At 41.2% G+C, this 19,520-nt stretch overlaps 1 protein-coding gene across 3 annotated transcripts in view; it reads right to left on the reverse strand.

Moving 5' to 3' along the window:
* Positions 1-1,584: 1,584 nt before the first annotated feature.
* Positions 1,585-19,520, reverse strand: part of ulk2 (unc-51 like autophagy activating kinase 2) — a 35,574-nt gene continuing 17,638 nt past the window's right edge. Inside the window, exons 6-27 of one of the 3 annotated variants that reach the window (XM_062385434.1) lie at positions 18,059-18,232; positions 17,438-17,511; positions 17,205-17,306; positions 17,057-17,115; positions 16,604-16,686; positions 16,452-16,502; positions 16,264-16,352; positions 15,590-15,758; positions 14,664-14,721; positions 11,380-11,529; positions 9,462-9,607; positions 9,280-9,360; positions 8,330-8,595; positions 8,056-8,234; positions 7,415-7,524; positions 7,063-7,200; positions 6,591-6,832; positions 6,292-6,470; positions 6,019-6,137; positions 5,664-5,821; positions 5,402-5,537; positions 1,585-4,789 (exon numbers count right to left, since the gene is read on the reverse strand). In XM_062385434.1, the coding sequence (XP_062241418.1) occupies positions 4,725-4,789; positions 5,402-5,537; positions 5,664-5,821; positions 6,019-6,137; positions 6,292-6,470; positions 6,591-6,832; positions 7,063-7,200; positions 7,415-7,524; positions 8,056-8,234; positions 8,330-8,595; positions 9,280-9,360; positions 9,462-9,607; positions 11,380-11,529; positions 14,664-14,721; positions 15,590-15,758; positions 16,264-16,352; positions 16,452-16,502; positions 16,604-16,686; positions 17,057-17,115; positions 17,205-17,306; positions 17,438-17,511; positions 18,059-18,232 (2,828 nt within the window). In that variant the 3' untranslated portion in view covers positions 1,585-4,724. The remainder of the gene's footprint in view (positions 4,790-5,401; positions 5,538-5,663; positions 5,822-6,018; positions 6,138-6,291; positions 6,471-6,590; positions 6,833-7,062; positions 7,201-7,414; positions 7,525-8,055; positions 8,235-8,329; positions 8,596-9,279; positions 9,361-9,461; positions 9,608-11,379; positions 11,530-14,663; positions 14,722-15,589; positions 15,759-16,263; positions 16,353-16,451; positions 16,503-16,603; positions 16,687-17,056; positions 17,116-17,204; positions 17,307-17,437; positions 17,512-18,058; positions 18,233-19,520) is intronic. The other 2 variants (XM_062385436.1, XM_062385435.1) reach the window with 2 other exon arrangements.

The following is a 19,520-nucleotide window of genomic DNA, read 5'->3' on the forward strand; positions in this document are numbered from 1 at the left end:
TTCTTCAGATTTGTTCTTTAGTAAAACCTCCATCCTTGACAGTTCTTCAATATACTGCCACTTAGTGTTGTTTCTGTGCTGGACGTTTTGTGCAGAGCTTTCTGTAAACAGTGTATGGTGCAGAGTGAAGTTGGAACAATTTGTGTTCATCCTACCTGGTTTGCGGCGATGAAGATTGTTTGTTCAAAGTGAATGTTTCATTCCTGTTCATGCATCTGGTTTATACATAAGTTTAATGATTTACTTAACTGTTATTTGTGCTTGCACTGCATGCATAGATTGTATATAAAGATTGCATGTTGTCTGTTACACAATTGACAAAATCTTCGGACCTAAATTCACTACTTTTCTAAATAAAAGCTCCTAAATTTTGTCAAATCTAAAGCATTCCAATATCAAAATCAACATTACTTTGTAGACAAATTACTAAAGAGGAAGTGATTATATGGATGTTGTTGCCATGACAGAGATCTGCACCTGTGACACCCTGTGGTCGTGGATATCTGTGTCAGTCCGTTAAGGTGACATAAAAAATAGAAAGATTGTCATAATAATTTGGTATAATTTTGACCCAGTTACTAACCGCTGTTGAAGTTAATCTGATAAAATTTGGAAGAAGAAATGTTCAAATCAACCGTAACACTAGAGGCTTTCTAACTGCTACAGAGCGCAGGTCACCATTTTGTTCAATTTCTATTGATAATGAGTACATCTCCTGTCCAAATCTCACCCAATTCGTCACTGCAATTCCCTTGGCCATTTACAATAAACATGCCAATTGTGAATCTGATTAGTTGAACAGTTCTCAGAATACAAGTTCCACCTATAAACAGAAAGAAGGAAGACGCCTGTGGGATTTGCAGGTAGATTCAATGAACTCAGACAGACATTGTCAAAAAGGGCTTTAGAGCCTCCATGAAAAATACCCATGAAGACATGGAACTCAGATGATGCAGCTTCAGGCAAACAGTTGAGTTGTAACACAGCTGCAGTTTTAGGCAACACACAGTTCAAACCCTAAAGGAAACTGTAATAGTCATTTATCGTAATAGGACAATGTGATATGCACAAAGTACACTGTAATTTTCATGTAATAACACCTGTCTAGTGGCACAAACTTGGACTATGGTCAGAGAAGGTCTCTGGTTCGTCTGGATTGATCTGTCCAAAAATCCAAGAGTCTCCCTACCCTGTCTAGTGCCCCTGAGCAAGGCACCTTACTCCCCCAACATCTGCTCCCCGAGCGCCGTACATGGTCGCTCACTGCTCTGTGTGTCCTGCACCAGATGGGTAAAAAGCAGAGATTAATCTTAATCTTAATGTGTACTGTACACAATGGAGGAAAGAAAGTCTAATTACACTGCTGCACTGTTTGATACAGTTTATGAACTTTATTTACTCCAAATGAATCTTTATTGTGCCACAATAGAACCACAGCTTGACTTTCAACATAATGTTGAACAATTCTTATTAGAACTACTCATCTGTTCAAGTTAATTTGTTCACTTTTTCAGTTGTAAACTTCTCATCCAAACTAAGAAAAGCTACATGGTTTTATGAATAAAAGAAAAAGACCAGTAGATATTTGTTTTTCCTCTCTTTAATAACAAAGACTGTATTTGAGTTCCATAAAGAACAAAGAGAGACACCCATCGGTGGGAGACACAAGTATAACGTTAACATTTCTCTTTGAAAAAAATCTGCGCTTGGAAAGTTGTTGCATTTTCAGGGTTGTGACTGACAGTGGGGTTCTTCAAAATGCATTCAAATCGGGCTGGGGGGCGCAAACAACAGGGCACATACATTCAAGATTCTAGAGGTTCTACGGGGTAACATACAGAGCCGGTACCCATGCTTTATCTAAAACAGTCCATCTTCAGTGACAGTCCATGGACACAATGGTACAGAGAAAAGATTCAGGTGGGTTTACATCAGCTATATTTTTCCCTCCGCACTCAGTGTGCAGTGAAAGGCTTCATGTGGATGAGGGAAACTGAACCCCAAATATGTCTAGAAAAAAACAACAGTACATCAGAGGAACAGGCCCAGAGTCCACTGGTGCCTGTGAATGGATTTACACACTTTTTACTTTATAGAAAAACAATGTATTAACAGCTGTACAAGAGTAGGCCTATGTCTGCTTTCACAAGAAGAAGGTACCTCCTTTTCTATCCTTTACTGTTTACTACTGGCCTTAATGCACACCTGGCAAGTGCATGTGTGTGAGTATGTATACACACTCATAGATACATACAGTACATACATTGTTGGGAGGACAGCAGACAACTTGAGGGGAGGCAGAGGAACTACGTGCATACTAGGCAGTGAAGATTGACAAATCATGTCTCACAAAATGTTATGATATAAGCACAAAATCTGAAGACATCACACTTATTCAAAAAATGTCACAAGATCACTGAACATATATGTGTGTGTTGATCTCAACAATGAACAGTCCTGGTAGAAAGAGTTCTCTGGGAAGTTTCAGAGCTGCCATAAGTTTTATTTTATTTGTTGGCACACTCCTGTTGTGCCACATTAGGTTTCTTTATCAAACCCTTGGCAGACATGAATAAAATGTATCAAATTCATATATGTACATATAAAGACTTGTGCTCATTGACTGACAGGCAGGCTGTCTGAAGACATAATCATCGACAGGCTAAAAACTCAAACTATGATCTCGCATCACACACACACCACTCCCAAAAAAAGGAGAAAGGATTCAATCGCATGAACATACAAATATAAACAAGTTTGCAAACATCAAGTTTTGTTAAAAAGTAGCTACAGATACTGAGAAAACATAAAAAAGCTGTAGTATTTTTTAGTAGATTGAAACTTATTGTTCAGGTAACTTGTCAAGTAATATGACCGTTCAGTTTCCCTGTTCACTCGATCAGGGTTTACAGTGACCATGTCTTGCTGTTTAGCACTATAACAGGAAACGAGTCTGATACAACTGCATTGGTTCTCAGCTTGTGGCTTTCTGCTGAATACCTGAACATACAGACCCTGTGACAATGTGAGCAGAGTGAACCGTCATCACCTTAACCCCTCCTCATTGTGAGCAATATGATCAACATGTCACCATGGAAAAGGGAAACAGGGGATGTGACAAACGCCGCATTTTTGCTGCATTCAAAGTGCAACATGAATATTAAGCTGATACGAGCCAATCAAAGCTTCCCAGCCGCTTAGTTTTATTCCATTAATCAAACTATTTAAAAAAGATGTCTATTTCATGAAGAAGTGTTATAATGGGGAAACTGTAGACCATTCTTCACATGCTTGGCACAACTAATGGATCTAGAATTAAAGGGATATTCCACCAATTTAGTATTACACTTCCATAAAGTTGGAGATCTGCTGGATACAGTTTAAATACAAATTCAAAGCAGCAGGGGCTGAAATTATACTTATAAGCTCTCATGGGATGGGTCAAGCTCATACATTTACCATACCACTGCCTGATAAATGCCCATAACTGAGAAATTCCACACTCCAGTTATTAACATGGTTTTGAGGCTAATTCAAGATAACATTATTTACATCATCATAGAGGTATCAGCACAGCAGTGATGAAATCGTCAAGGGTTATTTTGTTTGACATGACAAAGCTCCTGACAGAACTACAGGGTTAGTTACCCAACTCTTTTCAGACCATGTAAAACACCCTGTGATGAATTCCAATTTGAAAACCAGTGGAATGCCCCTTTAACCATGAGGATTCAAAGCTGAGATAAGTGGTTCTGTCAAGCATCTTGTTAATCTCTAATAGTCACTGCCCCAAAAGGCTGAGGTGTGGCCTGAATGTTATGCCAGACAGCACCGTTTCCCTGCCCTGTTCTCCCAGGTTGCTCTATCTTATGGGAAATGTATGCAGTGGATTTGATGCTCATGAACACAGAGCAATTCAGTTTTGAGGGTGAAAGCAGGAGTGATTAGACAACCGTTCCCCTGCCTTCATATTTCTACCTATAGGACTCCCCCATCTCCTCCTCTCTGCCCAATATAAAGTGCTTGACCCAAGAAGATGAGAAAAAAAAAAACAAAGCAATTACAAATCCACCAATTGTTTGCTCTCGTGGCTGTGTGTTTCTGTAACAGGAGCTTGTGTTCTGTGTAAATGTCCATGTTGGATCTGTTACAGTACACGGCCCAAAGCCTTTTGCTTTTCTTCCATTTCCTTCCACTTGAATACTTCAGGTTTTCAAGACAGGCAGGAGACTCAAACACCCATGTTCTTCTGAACCAATAAATAAGAATAACAACTTAAACAGAATTGATAACCACTGATTTCACATAGTAAGTAGCATTTAAAAAGCTGAACTGCTTCATGTGGAGCTTGAGTCTGTTCAAGTTCAAAACATAGTCTCGTTGTTGTGTCCATTCTCTTTTTCTTCTGGTAAAAAAACACAAATGATATCCTTGATTAAAAAAAAAACATGCACATCAAAGTGCATACATTATGTCCACATCTGGTTTCAGTCTCTTGTTTCTGGATCCGTGGTCATCTTTGGTTGTAAGTTTCTGCATCAGTCACTTGTTACAGTTCATTCTGTGATGCAGCGGTTAAAAAGAACTGATGATAAATACAGATGAAACCTATCAAATGAAAAAGTGCTTGACCTGCTACAGGAGGGAACAGCGGCTGTGGGAGGATGGTTCTCGATAGTCTTAGGACGTGGTCCCTGTGCGTGCATGTGTTTATGTGAGCTCAGCTACTCATAGAGCGTGACAGTACAGTAGCAGAGGGCTGAGATCCTGCGGTCCACACTGGCCTTATCTGCCGGGAAAACACACAAAACAAGATGTTATTAATAGAAGTTGTTGCAAGAGGCTGAAGTAAAACAGTTATTAGATCGAGAGCAGGCCTCCAAGACACAATGGGCCTCATGCAGTTTCAACCTGAAACATGTTATCTGTTCACAAGGTTTAATCGTTAACTTGAACAACAACCCAAAAGTTGCTGCCTGTCATACTCTATGTATGGATGTTTCTTTCCCAAAAATATTTATCAAAACATAATGATAGCCAGGGATCTAAAAATGATCCAGCTGTCAACACAACGCCACCATACAGTTGTAGACTCTTAATCCTCTGTAGGCGTTAATACTCCTATGAGACAAATTGTAATTTGAGAATGATGAAACTTTTCTTTTATTAAGATGAGAATATTAGAATTGTAACGTTAATAAAGTGTGGGGAATGGGAAGACTAGATGGACATGTCCCCCCCACTTTGTATCTAAGAGAAGAGTCTAAGTACAAGAAGATTGGTGAGAGCAACTAGTGCTTGTATATGCCACTTAACAACTTATCTGTTCATACAACTGCTCCTGCATGGGTCTCAGTGTGTCAGATGTGGGTGTAGGTCAGAGATTGTAGTTTGTACTCACATTTGACCACATTCTCAATGTCAGTTGGGTCCTGTAGGATCTTGGACAGGCCATCTAGCAGCATGGCGGCCTTGCTGTAGCGGTAAGCTATATCCTCCGTCTGCTTGAACATCTCGTCAAGAGCTGCTGACTGAACCTGACACACACACAATCGCACACAACAGCAGAAATTTACTGAACATGCTGTTTGAAAAAAGCGACACGAAATTATGAATTTCTTTTCTCTTGTTTTGGGGGTTTCCGTGCTGCGTCTGACACTCACCATCTCCACGGCGTGATTGTAGATGAGCTTCTCTGCAGTGACGCTGTTGATCTCATCCACAAATCGCTGCTTATCAGAGAAGAAGTGGTTGAGTTTGTCAGTCAGCTGCCGGCAGAGGGAGATGCAGCTTTTGTAACGCTCATTCAGATTCTTCACCACTAAGAGAAGAAAGGGGAAAGGTTTAGTGTACTTTTATTTAAAAGGTTAGAGACAGTATTTGTGTACCCATTAGGTACATAGACAGAGGTTTGTTTCATACACAAAAACACGGTGACATTCACCTGCTGATGTAGTAGGTGAACAGCAGTTTACAGTATAATACACTGATGGGAGATGAAGACTGAAATCCCCTCACCTTGTTTAACAGCAGTGGAAGGATTGAGCTGGGCTGATTTAATTTGAGCCTTGGCCAGATGGAGGGAGGAAGCCAGGAGCTGAGCTGCCTTCATGTAGAGAACCAGCTGCTCCACCTGCCTGTAGAGGGCAGCACAACACAGTATATTAGAAGCATGGAAAATCTTCAGCACTGCAGCAAGACTACTGAACAAAAGGCAAGGTAAGACTGCATGATATTATTAATCATATGAGATTATCAAAGACTAAAGTCTAAACTTTGGTAATTTCTTACCCCCACTCTTTGCTGAGCTGGCTTATCTGGTCCACAACAACACTGTCCTGGGGAGGGTAGAGGGACGCAGCTGACACCCCAAGCTCCGTCCCACCAGCACGAATAGCTGCCATCTCCAGCACGCAGTCAGTGAAAGAAAGCATCATCCGCAGGTGCATCAGTGTGTCTGTATGCTCACGCTGCAACAGGAGACATCAAGATTAAATGTAAAATCAAACAAATGACTCACTGAGCGGTTAAATTATGAACTTCCCTCTTAAGTGTCGGGAGATTACAAAAATCAAGTTAGTCTCTCTGACCTCCATAAGAGTCTCCTCGGGCAGCTCAGGTGCTTCAAAGGTGATGAATCCTTCCAAGCTCGGAGGGGAGGTCCCATAGGGGACATAGCGCAGACTGCTCGGTGCCCCATCTGCCCCAGGGACTGACTGCCCACCCCCAAAACCTCCTGGAGGAGAGGTGCCCATTGTCATGCCTGGGGGAGAACCGACATAGATCCGACCGCTGGTGGAGCAGAGAGAACCACCTGAACTGTTGGATCCCACTGAGGAAATTGACAAAGAGAGAAGAGGAACATTTTGCCTTTGTTATCAAACCTCTGCTGCAGTGCCACATACGTCTTTATCAACACGGTCTGACTTGAGGCAGTAAGAGCATGAAACAAATCATGATATAAATACTACCGCTCACTGAGGCAAACTAACTTTTTCTACTTCTAGCTGTTTAATGCTAATTTGTTTGCACGCTAGCTGTGCTAAGGTGAAGGGTCCTCACCAGAGGTGGTACGTGGTCGGGTGCACAGATGGCTGCAAGCAGGAGGAGTGCTGCTGTTAGGTGGTGAACCCACGGTGAAAAGAACAGTACGGGGACTCGCTGTACCACCCTGAACAAGACCAATGGGACCCGCAGGGGCTTTGGGGATACGAAACATAGATAATCTCTTTTATACACTGTTGTTGACATTTCATTGAAGCTTCATATATATAACTGCACTGTATGAATTAACAGTAGTTCATAGCTGATATTTCGTATGGAAGAACACAGACAAGACGTTAGTCATTCCAAATGTTACTAACGCAACCTGATTAAAACACATTTCAGAGTTTGTGCAGCAATATACTCATACCTGTGTCCATTGGTCGCTCTGTGTTTAAGCTGTCAGTGCTGCCCTGATAGGCTTGTCCACCCAGAGTGATTCTGATTGGCGGATCAGACAGACGACCCGTGCTAACAGACCTGCAGGGAAACCAAAGGCAACGGCAGCACATTATACAGCAGAAAACCTGACACAGGGAGGGGGTCACAGTACCACAGTAGGACTCAACATTTCCCTTTACTGATGACGAAGTTCAATCTTGTAAACACGTATAAAGATGCCAGTGTTCTAAGCTGGTGACCTTTCCTCTATAAACTCTAACGTGTTATTTATGTGGCATAAGTAAGATATCAAGGGTCTAAAACTGATCGAAAACTGGAAAGGAAACACATTAGCTTTTTCACTTTTCTTTGCTCATAATGCAAAGAGAGTCCTATTTGAACTCAAATTGCATTTTTCATGCAGAGGAATAGTTTAAAAAATAAAATAAATAGTGGAAGACCTAACAATTTAAATAATTTAAACTAAATAAATAAGTAAGCAGCTAAGAACCCTTCCAGTGTCCCATTAGATTTAATACATCGGTTAATGTATATTTATGCATCAGTCTACCTATAGTTAAGGCTGAGATGTATGGAGACATGAGATTTGTTTTTTTCAGTGAGACCTACCTGCCAAAGGTTTTACTGGCCTCAGGGGCAGCTGGTCGTCCGGTGACGTACGGGCTGCAGTGGTGGGCACAGATATCCCGGGCATCTGCTAAGGTCTTGGTGGGCACAGGGCTGTCTGCCATTGCCATCAAGTTACAGGACGCCTGCGTTTTGGGAATTTTAAACGGTGCCAAAATGATCTGGATGAAAAAGAATTTTTGAGAAAACCTCAATGACATGTTTATTTCTATTATTAGTATTGGCCATCTGCTGACTCATCAAGCATTGCACTAACCTTGGTAGGAGAACCAATAATGGTGGGCAGCGGGGACTTCTGCAGCCAGTCGGACGTGCGGGGCGAGGAGCCCAGCAACTTGGTTGGTGAGGAGCCAAGGTTTGCCGGTCTGCCGAACTGAGGTGAGTGACTGCAGGAGGAGGAGGAAGGCTGAATGGGGTCTGACAGCTGCTTGTGGAGCTTCTGCCTGGTTTGGTAGACCTCAGTCAACGTGGGGGAGCTCTGGAGCCGAGCCCCCAGGAGCTGAGAGGACGGGACAGGAGAACCTGAAGAAGGTAGAGAGAGAAAATCAAATTTAGTTAAATTCAGTAGCCTCCCATAAACAACCCATCAAGAGAGCAACAAATAGCAAATAATTATAAAATAATTGATCATGGACAGTACGTCTTTGTAAACATCCTCCTTGGTCAGAGGAGATGTCCCTGCATGTCTCTCAGCTGTATTCTTTAGCTCTAACAGTTGCTCTGATTACACATTCATGAGCTTTGCGTCATCAAACTGTTTCTGCCAATTCAACAAAAGAAAATGCTTGTGACACTTTCCTCACAGACTGTGTGGGCCATAAAATCTGGTTGTTTGTGAGACTTTCCATCACAGGGGACAAAGTATTGCCGTCTGTCTGACTGAGGATCCGTTTCAGAGAGGACATTGTAACTCCCCCTCTTTTATAATAGTCACCATGACAGCAATCCTCTCGCCACAAACAGTCCCGGTGTTGTGATATGTCTTAAGTATGAATATAACAGCAGCGTCAGAGACTTTTAAAAGGACTTTGACTCATGGTGACTCATGCACTTTGACAATAACAGAGTCGTGACGCAGAGAAGAGGATCAAAACAATTTACTAGAGCTACTGCTAATAACTTATTGATTCATTTAACTTAAAAGCTAAACCAAGTGTGCATATTTGGCCTTTGTAGGGACCACTGAAGTTTTGCACATGAACTGACCTCCTGAGGAGCTCCGGCTGCGAGGCTCATGGCTCTGCAGATGACAGCAGCATTGACCCAGCTGCTCTGGGATGGTGCCCACTGTAAACACAGTGATTTCAAATTGTGAGCTTTGCGACATGTCCAGCTCGTGTCTAAAATGTGTTACTGATGGACAAATGAGCTTAGAGATATGAGCTTACCAAGAGGTGAGGGCGAATAGGGGCGGGAGCTGCCGATAGAGAGGCGTCGGCTCATTGTCTGAGGGACATCTGCAGAACCTGGGGACCCTGAGGCCACTTTGGGAAACCCCATTGGACTAGTGTTCGATCGCCTCACTGTGCCAGACCTAGAAAGCACATACATATCACAAAAAAACATTAGGTGGAAGTAAAATTACAGATCGATGAGAATAAATGCTCTTATTAAACATTTACTGATTGAAAAAGTTAAATAAAATATTAATGATCAAATAATTTTGGTGGTACATTTTTATGCTCCAGCATAAATCCCTTGAGATGCATCTCCTTTTTGAAAGGGTTTCAGTTTGTTAGTAAATACAACCTGTTACTGCTGCAACACTGTACACTGAGTAGATCTGAGTCACACAGAAACTAAGATTGTGTGGGAATCTCTGCTGCGGAAACTCATTTGCACAGTTCATATCCATCCCAATGAATATGTGGTAGAACTGCAGTGAGTTGTTGTACATTTAACAGACTCACTTTTATCTTGACTTACTGGGAGACAAAACTAAACCCTTAATAAGCACTAAAGGATCAATTTGCTCAATAAGACAACAAGTGGGAGATCAGCTAAAGAAGTGCACCAAAAATGTGCACATTAGGGTGTTATAGGTGTAAGGAGAGGTGGGGCTTGTAGGGTCTCATGTAATTACTGGGATGCACTAAATCATCTTAGGAGAAGTCAAATAAAATGCCCTGGATATAACTCCAGAGGACCTACATTTAACAATAAATACCATGTAAAGTGTTAATTGTGTTTATAGTACAGACATACATATAATACAAACATTGAGATTGCCTTAACAAATCTGGGGAATGCAGGTTAACGTTAAGTTGTCTCCAATTTAAAATGAAAACCGGTGTACATTAGATAAAGGGAGATTGTGCATCTGAAACAAGTTACAGTTAAGACACAGTTATATTCTCTGGATCTTAGAGAGGAGAGAAAACATTTCCCATTCCCGACATGTGGCCCGTTAACTGTGCTGGATTTGTTCAACTGAGAAGTAATATTGCAGGTGCACAAAAGCTAATCCCTGTCACTAAATGTTAATTGGTAATATCAACAAGTCAACATGAACTTCCCTTGTCGCTTCCTCTAGTTTTCAGTCTTATGTCAGGATCTGGTGTCTGATTTTTTTTGTTTGAGATCTTTTGTTTAAGATCCGTACAGTAAAGGTATATAAAGAAGTTCCCTCAGAGTTTCTACCTGCCATAGTGTTGCTCCATACAGTGGGAAAACAAAACATTGCTTTACTCTAACGCCCAGAGACATACACCGAGCAAGGTGCTTCTCTTAAGACATTAAACTAATCCTAATCTTCAGAGTTATTACCACAACAAAGGGATTTTAATGGCAAATGACAACACAAGTAAACCATCAGAAGAGCACAAGCCCATACAGACACCAGCACAAATAAGCCTTGTAATAACAAACACATTACCAATAAAGTACAGCTGAATACAATCCACACTTTTCAGAAAACAGACTGGGAATAGAAACAACTGAACTAATCTGGGTGACAACACAAGTTGTCACCCTTTTGTTTTCTTCTGTCCTCCCATCTGCTTTGTCTTCAGACAAAACCCCCGACAAATCCTCCCGGCCACAGGTTGGGATGTCACAGATTCAAGCTGATGTAACATTAGTCCAACTTTGTGGCTGATGAAATAACATCCTGGGATTTCATTACACAAGTCACTCCTAAAACCTATCATCACTAATTGTTGAGTCAAACATTAGTCCCAAGGTGACCTGGGCAAACAGGTGCTCATTCCAGGTGTTTAATAACTAATCACTGTGAGGAATAAAGGAATCATGCAGAGTCGAGTCAGGACTTAAATCGCCCTCAGACCCAGCAGAGGTAGCTCTTACCTGGGGGAGCCGTAGAGTGTGGTAGTAGGGCTGCTGGAGAGGTTTTGCTTGATGCGCTGGTAGTTGCGGACCTGGGTGGGAACTGGGATGGGGGTGGTCTCTGCCCGTGGGGATACCATGGGGGTTTGTCCTGGGGTTGGCTGCGGCTGTCTGGAAAGGAAGAAGCAGGAGAGGCACTTGTTTAGCTAGTCCTATGAAGGCTGCTGACACTTCCATAACTGCAGGACATCTTCAGGTTGCCAATAAGTATTTAAATCTCCAAAGGACTGCTGCTCGAGTCCTGCTTCTCGAATAATTCTAAATGCAGGGACTTTGTCTGTCTTGCCCTGAGGTCTTTGTTTACTTCAGTATGGAGGCAGGTTTAGGAACTAAGTTTAGCCTGGGACATTATGAGGGGAGTCAGTGGGTGAAAAAAAGGAGGCTGGGCTTCCTTGTAAACACAAAGGCAGGACCAATCAGCTTCAAGCTCATCCTGCTGGGGGAAGGGTTGGAGGCAGGGCCAAGCAATGGCTGGTTCTCTGTGTACAGCAGACACAGGAAGGGAAGTGAAAAAAGACAGCTTAATTTACATTCCTTTGTTATTCTAGAGGAGACATAATGTCCTAGAACACAAAGTCATGACCTCATCACAACACAGTGCCTCTGACTACATACAGAATGCAAAAATAGGAGGAGGATTAAAGGAAATGGCCATTAGAGTACACCACCAGTTGGAAACCAGTGTTATGTAATGATGCCTGGGTGGGTCTACAGGGGAGAAAAGAGGCAGACACGTGAGGCAAAGACAAGTCCGGACAAAGAGCCAGGGAGCAGTTTCTTTGTGGGACATCTGCAGTTCTGAGAAATAAACCTCACCATGTGCTGTCCTGCTCCACTAACCGAACACTGAGCAGAATTAAATTTGATAATGTAGCCCATGATCGAGGCTATATTTCTCCAAGTTGTGAAAATATTTATTTTGAGAGGATTTGTTAGTCAGTGAACAGCTGCTTTAAAAAAAAAAAAAGACACATGAGTGAAAGGGGAGACTGGATCAGAAGTGAATGAAGTCTGTCTCTCAACTGACCTGGATTTTACCAAGCAGCCCAGCAGAGGGGGGATGGGATTAAACCATTTGAGCATATATTCATTATCACCTCTCTTTCTCCTCATCTATCTCCCTCACTTGCCTACCAAGACTCTCATGTCCTGTTTCTTATCTTTTTTTTTCTTTACAATGACATCACCATTACAATGGGGGCAGCCTGCTCTTAACTCCATCTTCCAAAACCCATTTTCCATTCTTTTTTTCTTCCCCCTATCTTCTTCTTTGTCACCAATCAATGCGATTTCTGAGATCTTTGATAGCAAAGTTCCTGTTACTAAATTGTAACAGACAACTGCAGTTATGAAGAAAAAAATGGTTCATCTCGTGTCAATGGTTACCTCATTTATGTAGGAACATTTGATTGGTATGGTGAAAGCCGTTGGAAGGCTAACAGATGGGATTAAATAGTTATAGGAGGATGAGACTGACAGAACAGCAAGAAAATCAAATTCAGGTGCAATTAAGAGGGAACAGAGAGGAGGTAACTGTTTTGCTTGAGGCTGTTAACATGTGCAAAAGGGAAAGCAGCAAGAAAAAAGGGTTTTCATATAACCCATAGTGTCAGTTCTGAAACTCTACAGTACACAGAACCACATGAAAAAATGAGTGGTGGACATGATGTTGTGTAGTGGGTGTGATGACTATTGTTGCGTTGATAAAAATACAACAGGATTTAAGGGACAAGGCTGGTGACATTTAACGTTTTTCCAACTGTCAACAAATCCCATGAAAAGACAAAAATTATTAATGTATTCCACTAACAAAGAGCATCGTGGGTATAATCAGTGCCTTCCATATCATATTCCACTGCACAATAGAGCTTTATTGTTTTTACGATACCATGAACAGACACATTGTATTTTATTTTTGATTCAATCCTACAGACACCTTCCGGCATTCTACAGCACTAATTCAATTGCTGGAGAGTAGATTACTGAGACTTTATTAGAACTGAAACTATATTTGTGAAGAATGCAAAACCAGAGATTTGGATCTTCAGTAATAGCCAATAGGATTTTGGACAAACTGAACAACACTTGGTAGTGTTGTTGGCAATGCAGAAGGAACATTGGGAATAATGCCAGCTTTATATTTCCTAAACAAAGAAAAGAGAATAACAAAGAAGTAACAGACAGCAGGACTTTCCAAGAGCGGAATTGCCTATGTCGTAATATATGCATTTTTCTACTTTTTACATTAGACCTAAAGCTTAATTTAAAACCAATTCAGAAACAAAGGTTGAATATTGAAATGTACTGTCACAGTTTATAAATCTTCTCACTGTGGTTGCTGGACCTGTGAGCTAACCAAGACAACACAGTTTAGGCACCTAATAACAGTCACAATTTGTTACTGCAGATGAATTTTGGCAACTGTGTGAAGTTATTCTTATCCCACAGCCCTTGGTGAGTCGCGTGCTTTATTTATCACAGCACCACCCTGTTGTTTGGCCTACTCTGATTCATAACTCACTAATCATGCTATTTTACTGGTAGTCTGACAGACAGAAATAGTAACAGTAAGATACATTGGAAGTATCATTGACATGACCAAACACAAATAAAGTCAAAGCAGTGTGTCCCTTGTAGCACCATGTCACACTTCCAAGAGCATAGACAGTGTATATTTACTCTGACTCTGGTGAACCCTTCCGAGATGGGGCTGCCAAATTGTTCAGCCTCCAAAATAACAGTACCAGAGACATGTGACCACCATGGAGGCAGATGAAGCACAGAGGATATTTATCACCAACACAATCTTTCCTGTGACTCTATAGACTGACCTGCTTCAACTGATCTAGCATCTAACCTGTCATAGCCTCATAAAACCACATCCTTTTCAGAAAAACTAACAGAAACATTAAATAATATGTTAATTACTGAGCTTACAAATGATGGTAGTGGGATTGTGTTACCTATAGAAAGATAAATGCTAGTTGTTATTCTGCTATTACTCTTCACCATGTCTCACGATGAAAACGACCAAGAAAGTTATTTTATTCCATTAACCCTATTTATTCTTGTGTATGTGCATCAGTTTTTGTGCTTACAAATTCTGTGTCAGGGCTCCTTAATTTATTTTCTTTATAGCTTTGAGCACTGGCTCATTATTATTTCAGCTAATTGAAAAAACATTCTGAGATTGATTTTCAAAACTAAAAATATAAACTTGATTCCAAATGTGGCATAGTACTCACCCTGCACACATGAGGAACTCGCTGGACGGCCGACGACAAGCTCCCATTGGATGGTCATCTACAGAAGTAAAGAAAAGAATGGAATGTGATTGGTGTAAAAAGCTTTGCTAATAACTAATAAATGATGATGTACCATCATCAGTTACAGTATTAGCTGATTACATGTCACTTGAAATACCAGCCAACACCCACAAAGCTTTGCACTTAGTTCATTGTGTGAGCGGAGGACAAGCAAGTGTGTGTGCATGTCTGTGTGTTGCAGCAGGTGCAGATCACGAGGATTCATTTTTCCAGTCAAGAGGGTAAGTGTGCGTGCCTTCTCTTTGCGGACTGCAGTCTACAATTACAACCTGAAATGCTTAGCAGCTGTCTAATTTACTGGCTGTGGATTAAGTGACATGTGCTGTCTGTGTGTCACTGGCAGGTACTGAATGAGACTTCGATCAGACTGTATTGTAGATGTGGAATGTTTCAAGACATCTGCATGCTTGTACAGAACAGATGTTCATGCATGTCCATGTGTTCATATATTGTAAATTAATGTGTTTACTTTTGTGACACAACTTACAGGTTGTTGATGCTGTTTGTACTGTTTAGTATGTGAACCAGCATTCATCAATTTGTCCATATTTGTTAATATATTACAACATGATGAATAGGTATGGTTGACATGAATAGAGATCTTTATAGTTATTTTTTAAGGTTCTAAATCTACTGCAGAGAAGAGAATTCCAGGTCTATGAAATTCTTCAAACTTTACAGCAATAGTGGTTTAACCGATATTGTGATATGAATCAATATCGACCGATATAAACAAAGCAGGAAATCCCTTTACAATAATGTTGTGATTAACACATAAGTGTATTTAGCGGAAATACAGGTGTAGGCACAGCATGTGTCTGTACAATACGTCTGATAGAACTTACAGCTGTCAGTGGAGATGTGAGGCACTAAGACAAAGTCGTCAGTGTCACAGGACGAGTTCTTGCTGCTGGTGCTTCCTGCAGACTCTTTGGACAGCTGCAGGAAGTTGGGAGGACCAAGCGGAGGGGATGAAAGACCATCTTCTGCAAGAGTCTGCATGTCTGGGAGAGACTGTTTCCAGAGACGGAGACAGAGACAGAGAGACAGAGAGAGGGGAGGGGGGAGCATGAGAGAGGACAATGTTTTAGTGCAGCTCCTGAATTATGAAATTACATGACTTCCAGGCAAGGCAGTGCTGACTGTCAAACTAATGTAATCATATAGTTACAGTGAACACTGCCATCCTGAGAAAGTGACTGGACCTGCATTCCCACTGCTGCTGTGAGATAGATGTGCCAATGTGCTTAGACATTGTGATAATGAGCTGTGGCTCTTTATTCTTGGGAACACATTATGCTCAGAATCATGCATGTGTAAACTTGGTGGTGAAGGTAAGTTTTTCAAAGGATTAGATTTTTTGATCAATGATTCTTAGATATCTTAGAAATTTAAGACAGCTCTGTCTGTTTTCCCCTTTTGGGTGTTTAATCTTTCAGCACTGTTTGTAGCAAACAAGCATAGAAGGTATAATCCCCTCTGAATGAGGATTTCTAATATAAAGTAATATCAGACTCACAGGAGGAGAGTTGTAACGAATGCTTGGAGAGCTGCCAAAGGAACAATCCGTAACGGTATTGGTGGCGCTGGGGACCGGCACTGGACATGCTGGGGCAAATAGATACACAGTTAATGGTGTTTTCAGGCTGGAATATGAAAACATGTTGAACAGTATGTTGTGATTCTCAGGAACACCTCTGTGCTTACATTTTTTAATGGTGGGTGATGGCTCCAAGAAAGGATGGTTGAAAAATGTATCTGTAGAGGGAGGGGTTACAAGATCAGGACAAAAAGTATTGAAACCAACAATGCATGTAGCATGTAATATTTAAGGACAATACTCGTATGTCAGCACTCACCAAAGTCCATCCTTTCTTTCTGATTCCTCTGCAGTAACCCAAGAAGAAGATCGCCAAGTTGTGGGGAAGTCTCTCTCGGGATGCTAGGTAAAGAGAGCATGGGTATATTAGTGTCTTTTTGGATTCCTGGAAAAACAACAATCTCACAAGTTCAACGCATGTCAGACTGTGCCAGATGGATCTGATAAAGTCTTTGGATGCCTGGGGGAAATGTATATGTGCTGACAACATGTCAACATGCCGGTGGGACAAGAGGAACATTTAAAGGATCATCAGTAGGCTTCATTTTCTGGGACTTGTCGGTGTCTGTATACGATTTTATAACAACCCATCAAATAAATGTTGAGATAATTCCATTAGGACAAACGTGGAGGATCAAATGGCCAAGACACCACAACAAATACTAAAATAGATGCAAGCAGAGATATTTTATCAACAGCTTCTGTTACTTACATAGGTTGTAGACTCTTGTTCTTCTCGTAGAACATCCTCAGGTCTTGGGGACTATTGGCCTGAACAGATTAACATAGATATTAGATGCACAGACACACACATTTACAAACACATTTGTCACTTAAACTTTGTTGTAAACAGTATGGACCTGGAATGGTGGCTTGCCAACCAGACACTGGTAGATGACTGTCCCTATGCTCCAGAGGTCAGCCTTGGCATCATAGTTCTGGGACATGATAACTTCTGGGGCCTGAGGGTGAGGAGGTCACAAGTTAAGCTCCACAGTAATTAGGAGTTATGTAACATACTGCTGTGGAAGCTGAAAGGCCTGACCTCAACAGCAATTCTAGACACACACAACACATACAGTATAACACTGACCATGTACATGGGTGACCCACAAAGAGTGGCAGCCATCATGTTGCTCTGGAGGTACCGTGCAAAGCCAAAGTCAGCTGCAGGACAGACATATGAAAGAAAACAGTTAGTAAATGATCCGATTACAACTCACAAAAAACAGCATGGTTGGACTCTAGAGAGCTATATGTCTGATGGTCAGGGTAATGAACACAAAAATGTTCAGCCAATAATATGCTCTCTTCCATGGCCCTTATAATTGCAAATGGCCTGAAATGTTTTTGGTCAACAGTAGAATCTGTTGACCAAAAACATTTCAGGCCATTTGCAGACTTCATGACTTTTAGGAAGCTGCTTAAGAATTTTAAAAAAATGATAATTATAGATCTGGAATCAATAGATGCACCGCACACTTTTTATTTTGGTCAGCAATTGAAAGGTTGGAAATATACTTTATTCTAGTTGTTAAAACACTCAATACATAAGCATATTAAATCTAGAATTTATAACTCTAAGGTATTTGATTATGATTGTTACAAAAAGATTATCAAGCACTTACAGAGAGTAGCTACCATAAAGTTCTGACAAATTCTTGTCAATGTGCACAACAAGTCTATAAGGATTGTTTCTATCTGACTCTGTTACCTATTTTGATGCGAATGCCGCTGATGGTGGATTTCTTGCGGCCAATGTACGACAGCAGGATGTTCTGTGGTTTCAGGTCACGGTGGATGATTCCTTTGTTTTTGAGGATGCGCATGGCAGCAGAAATCTGCTGCAGGAAAACCCTCAGTGTTTCTTCTCTCAGGGTCCCCTTAGCTAAAGAAAAGGGGAGATAAAAAGTCATGCAGGATTGTCAATCGGTTCACATTTGCTGTAGTTGATGCAACAGGTTGAGATCTCTTCTATGTTTCCTCTCAATAATGAGAAACCTTCTGCCTTTATTGCTTACTCATATCCCTTGGTAAGCTTTTAAAGGTTTTCTTATTGATCTCATTCAGTTGCTTCCAGCTATATATAAAGCACAGCACTTTGCCTTTATGTTAGGCAAGAGAAAGATTTCAGTACAATAAAAACATGTGTTGGCTAGAGGACATGTTTTTGTAGTAGGGCTGCTCCTTCATTACTTCTACATTAGAAAGAACGGAATCTGTTGTTGCACAGAAAGTACTAATTAGGCTCACTTGATTAAATCCTATAATTAGTATATTATAGAAATAATCCTGAGTTGATAGTGTAAATTGAGGCAGTGAAGGTCCTATTCCGTAGTGGTAGTGAAATAAGTCTAATCTGATGTGAAACTAAGAGGATTCCTCTCTCTCCCCCTTTCTAAATCTAACTCTCTCCCTTTTCTCTGTTAAGCCATTGTGATTGCAGTGTGTGCATCGATCAAACCAGTAAACTTACCAAGATTAATCTAGGATTTGAAGGGTTAGGTCCTCTCTGCCCACCACAGTGGACCAACTTCTGACATGGAAAGGTTATGTAACAAGTAGTAGAACCCTACACAATGAAGATCCTTTTATATTGTGAATTATGGTGATCAGAAGCCCCCCACTGATAAGCCCACTGTCTCAGGGATTTACAAGTTTGCCACAAGGAGCTTTAGGGTACAGAGCTCTGTAACAGTCTGAACACTAATACTCTGTGGTTTTATCTCACAACCATCAGTGTCACTCAAGCAGAGGCTGCTAGACTACTCTTCTTCTGATGGCTCTGACCATGACCCACTCTGCAAACTGCACAAGTGGACATATGGGACATTATGCAAAAGTGCAGTGATAAGAGTGAGCAGTTCCAGCTACACAATCTGTGCTTTTAACCCCCTGGGGTTATCTAAGAGGTCAGAGCTCCAGTCTTACATATTCCACTAGTAGCACCGGTGGTCCTTAATAAAAATGTTAGGGGCAAATGCGCACAATTTGGGTGTATCACTTAAAATGACACACAATACATTCTTTCCCATCTAAACGGTTTCAGTGATTAATGTTTTTGTAATAGAAATTTACAAAAAGCAACCACAACAAAACAAGATCCGCCTCTTACAGAATGCCTCTCCTTCCCCTCCCTTTAGAGCACATCCCCCTGAGGACCGTTATTGGCACCT

Source organism: Platichthys flesus, chromosome 4 (genome assembly GCF_949316205.1).
Source record: "Platichthys flesus chromosome 4, fPlaFle2.1, whole genome shotgun sequence".
In the NCBI taxonomy this organism is placed as follows: domain Eukaryota; kingdom Metazoa; phylum Chordata; class Actinopteri; order Pleuronectiformes; family Pleuronectidae; genus Platichthys; species Platichthys flesus.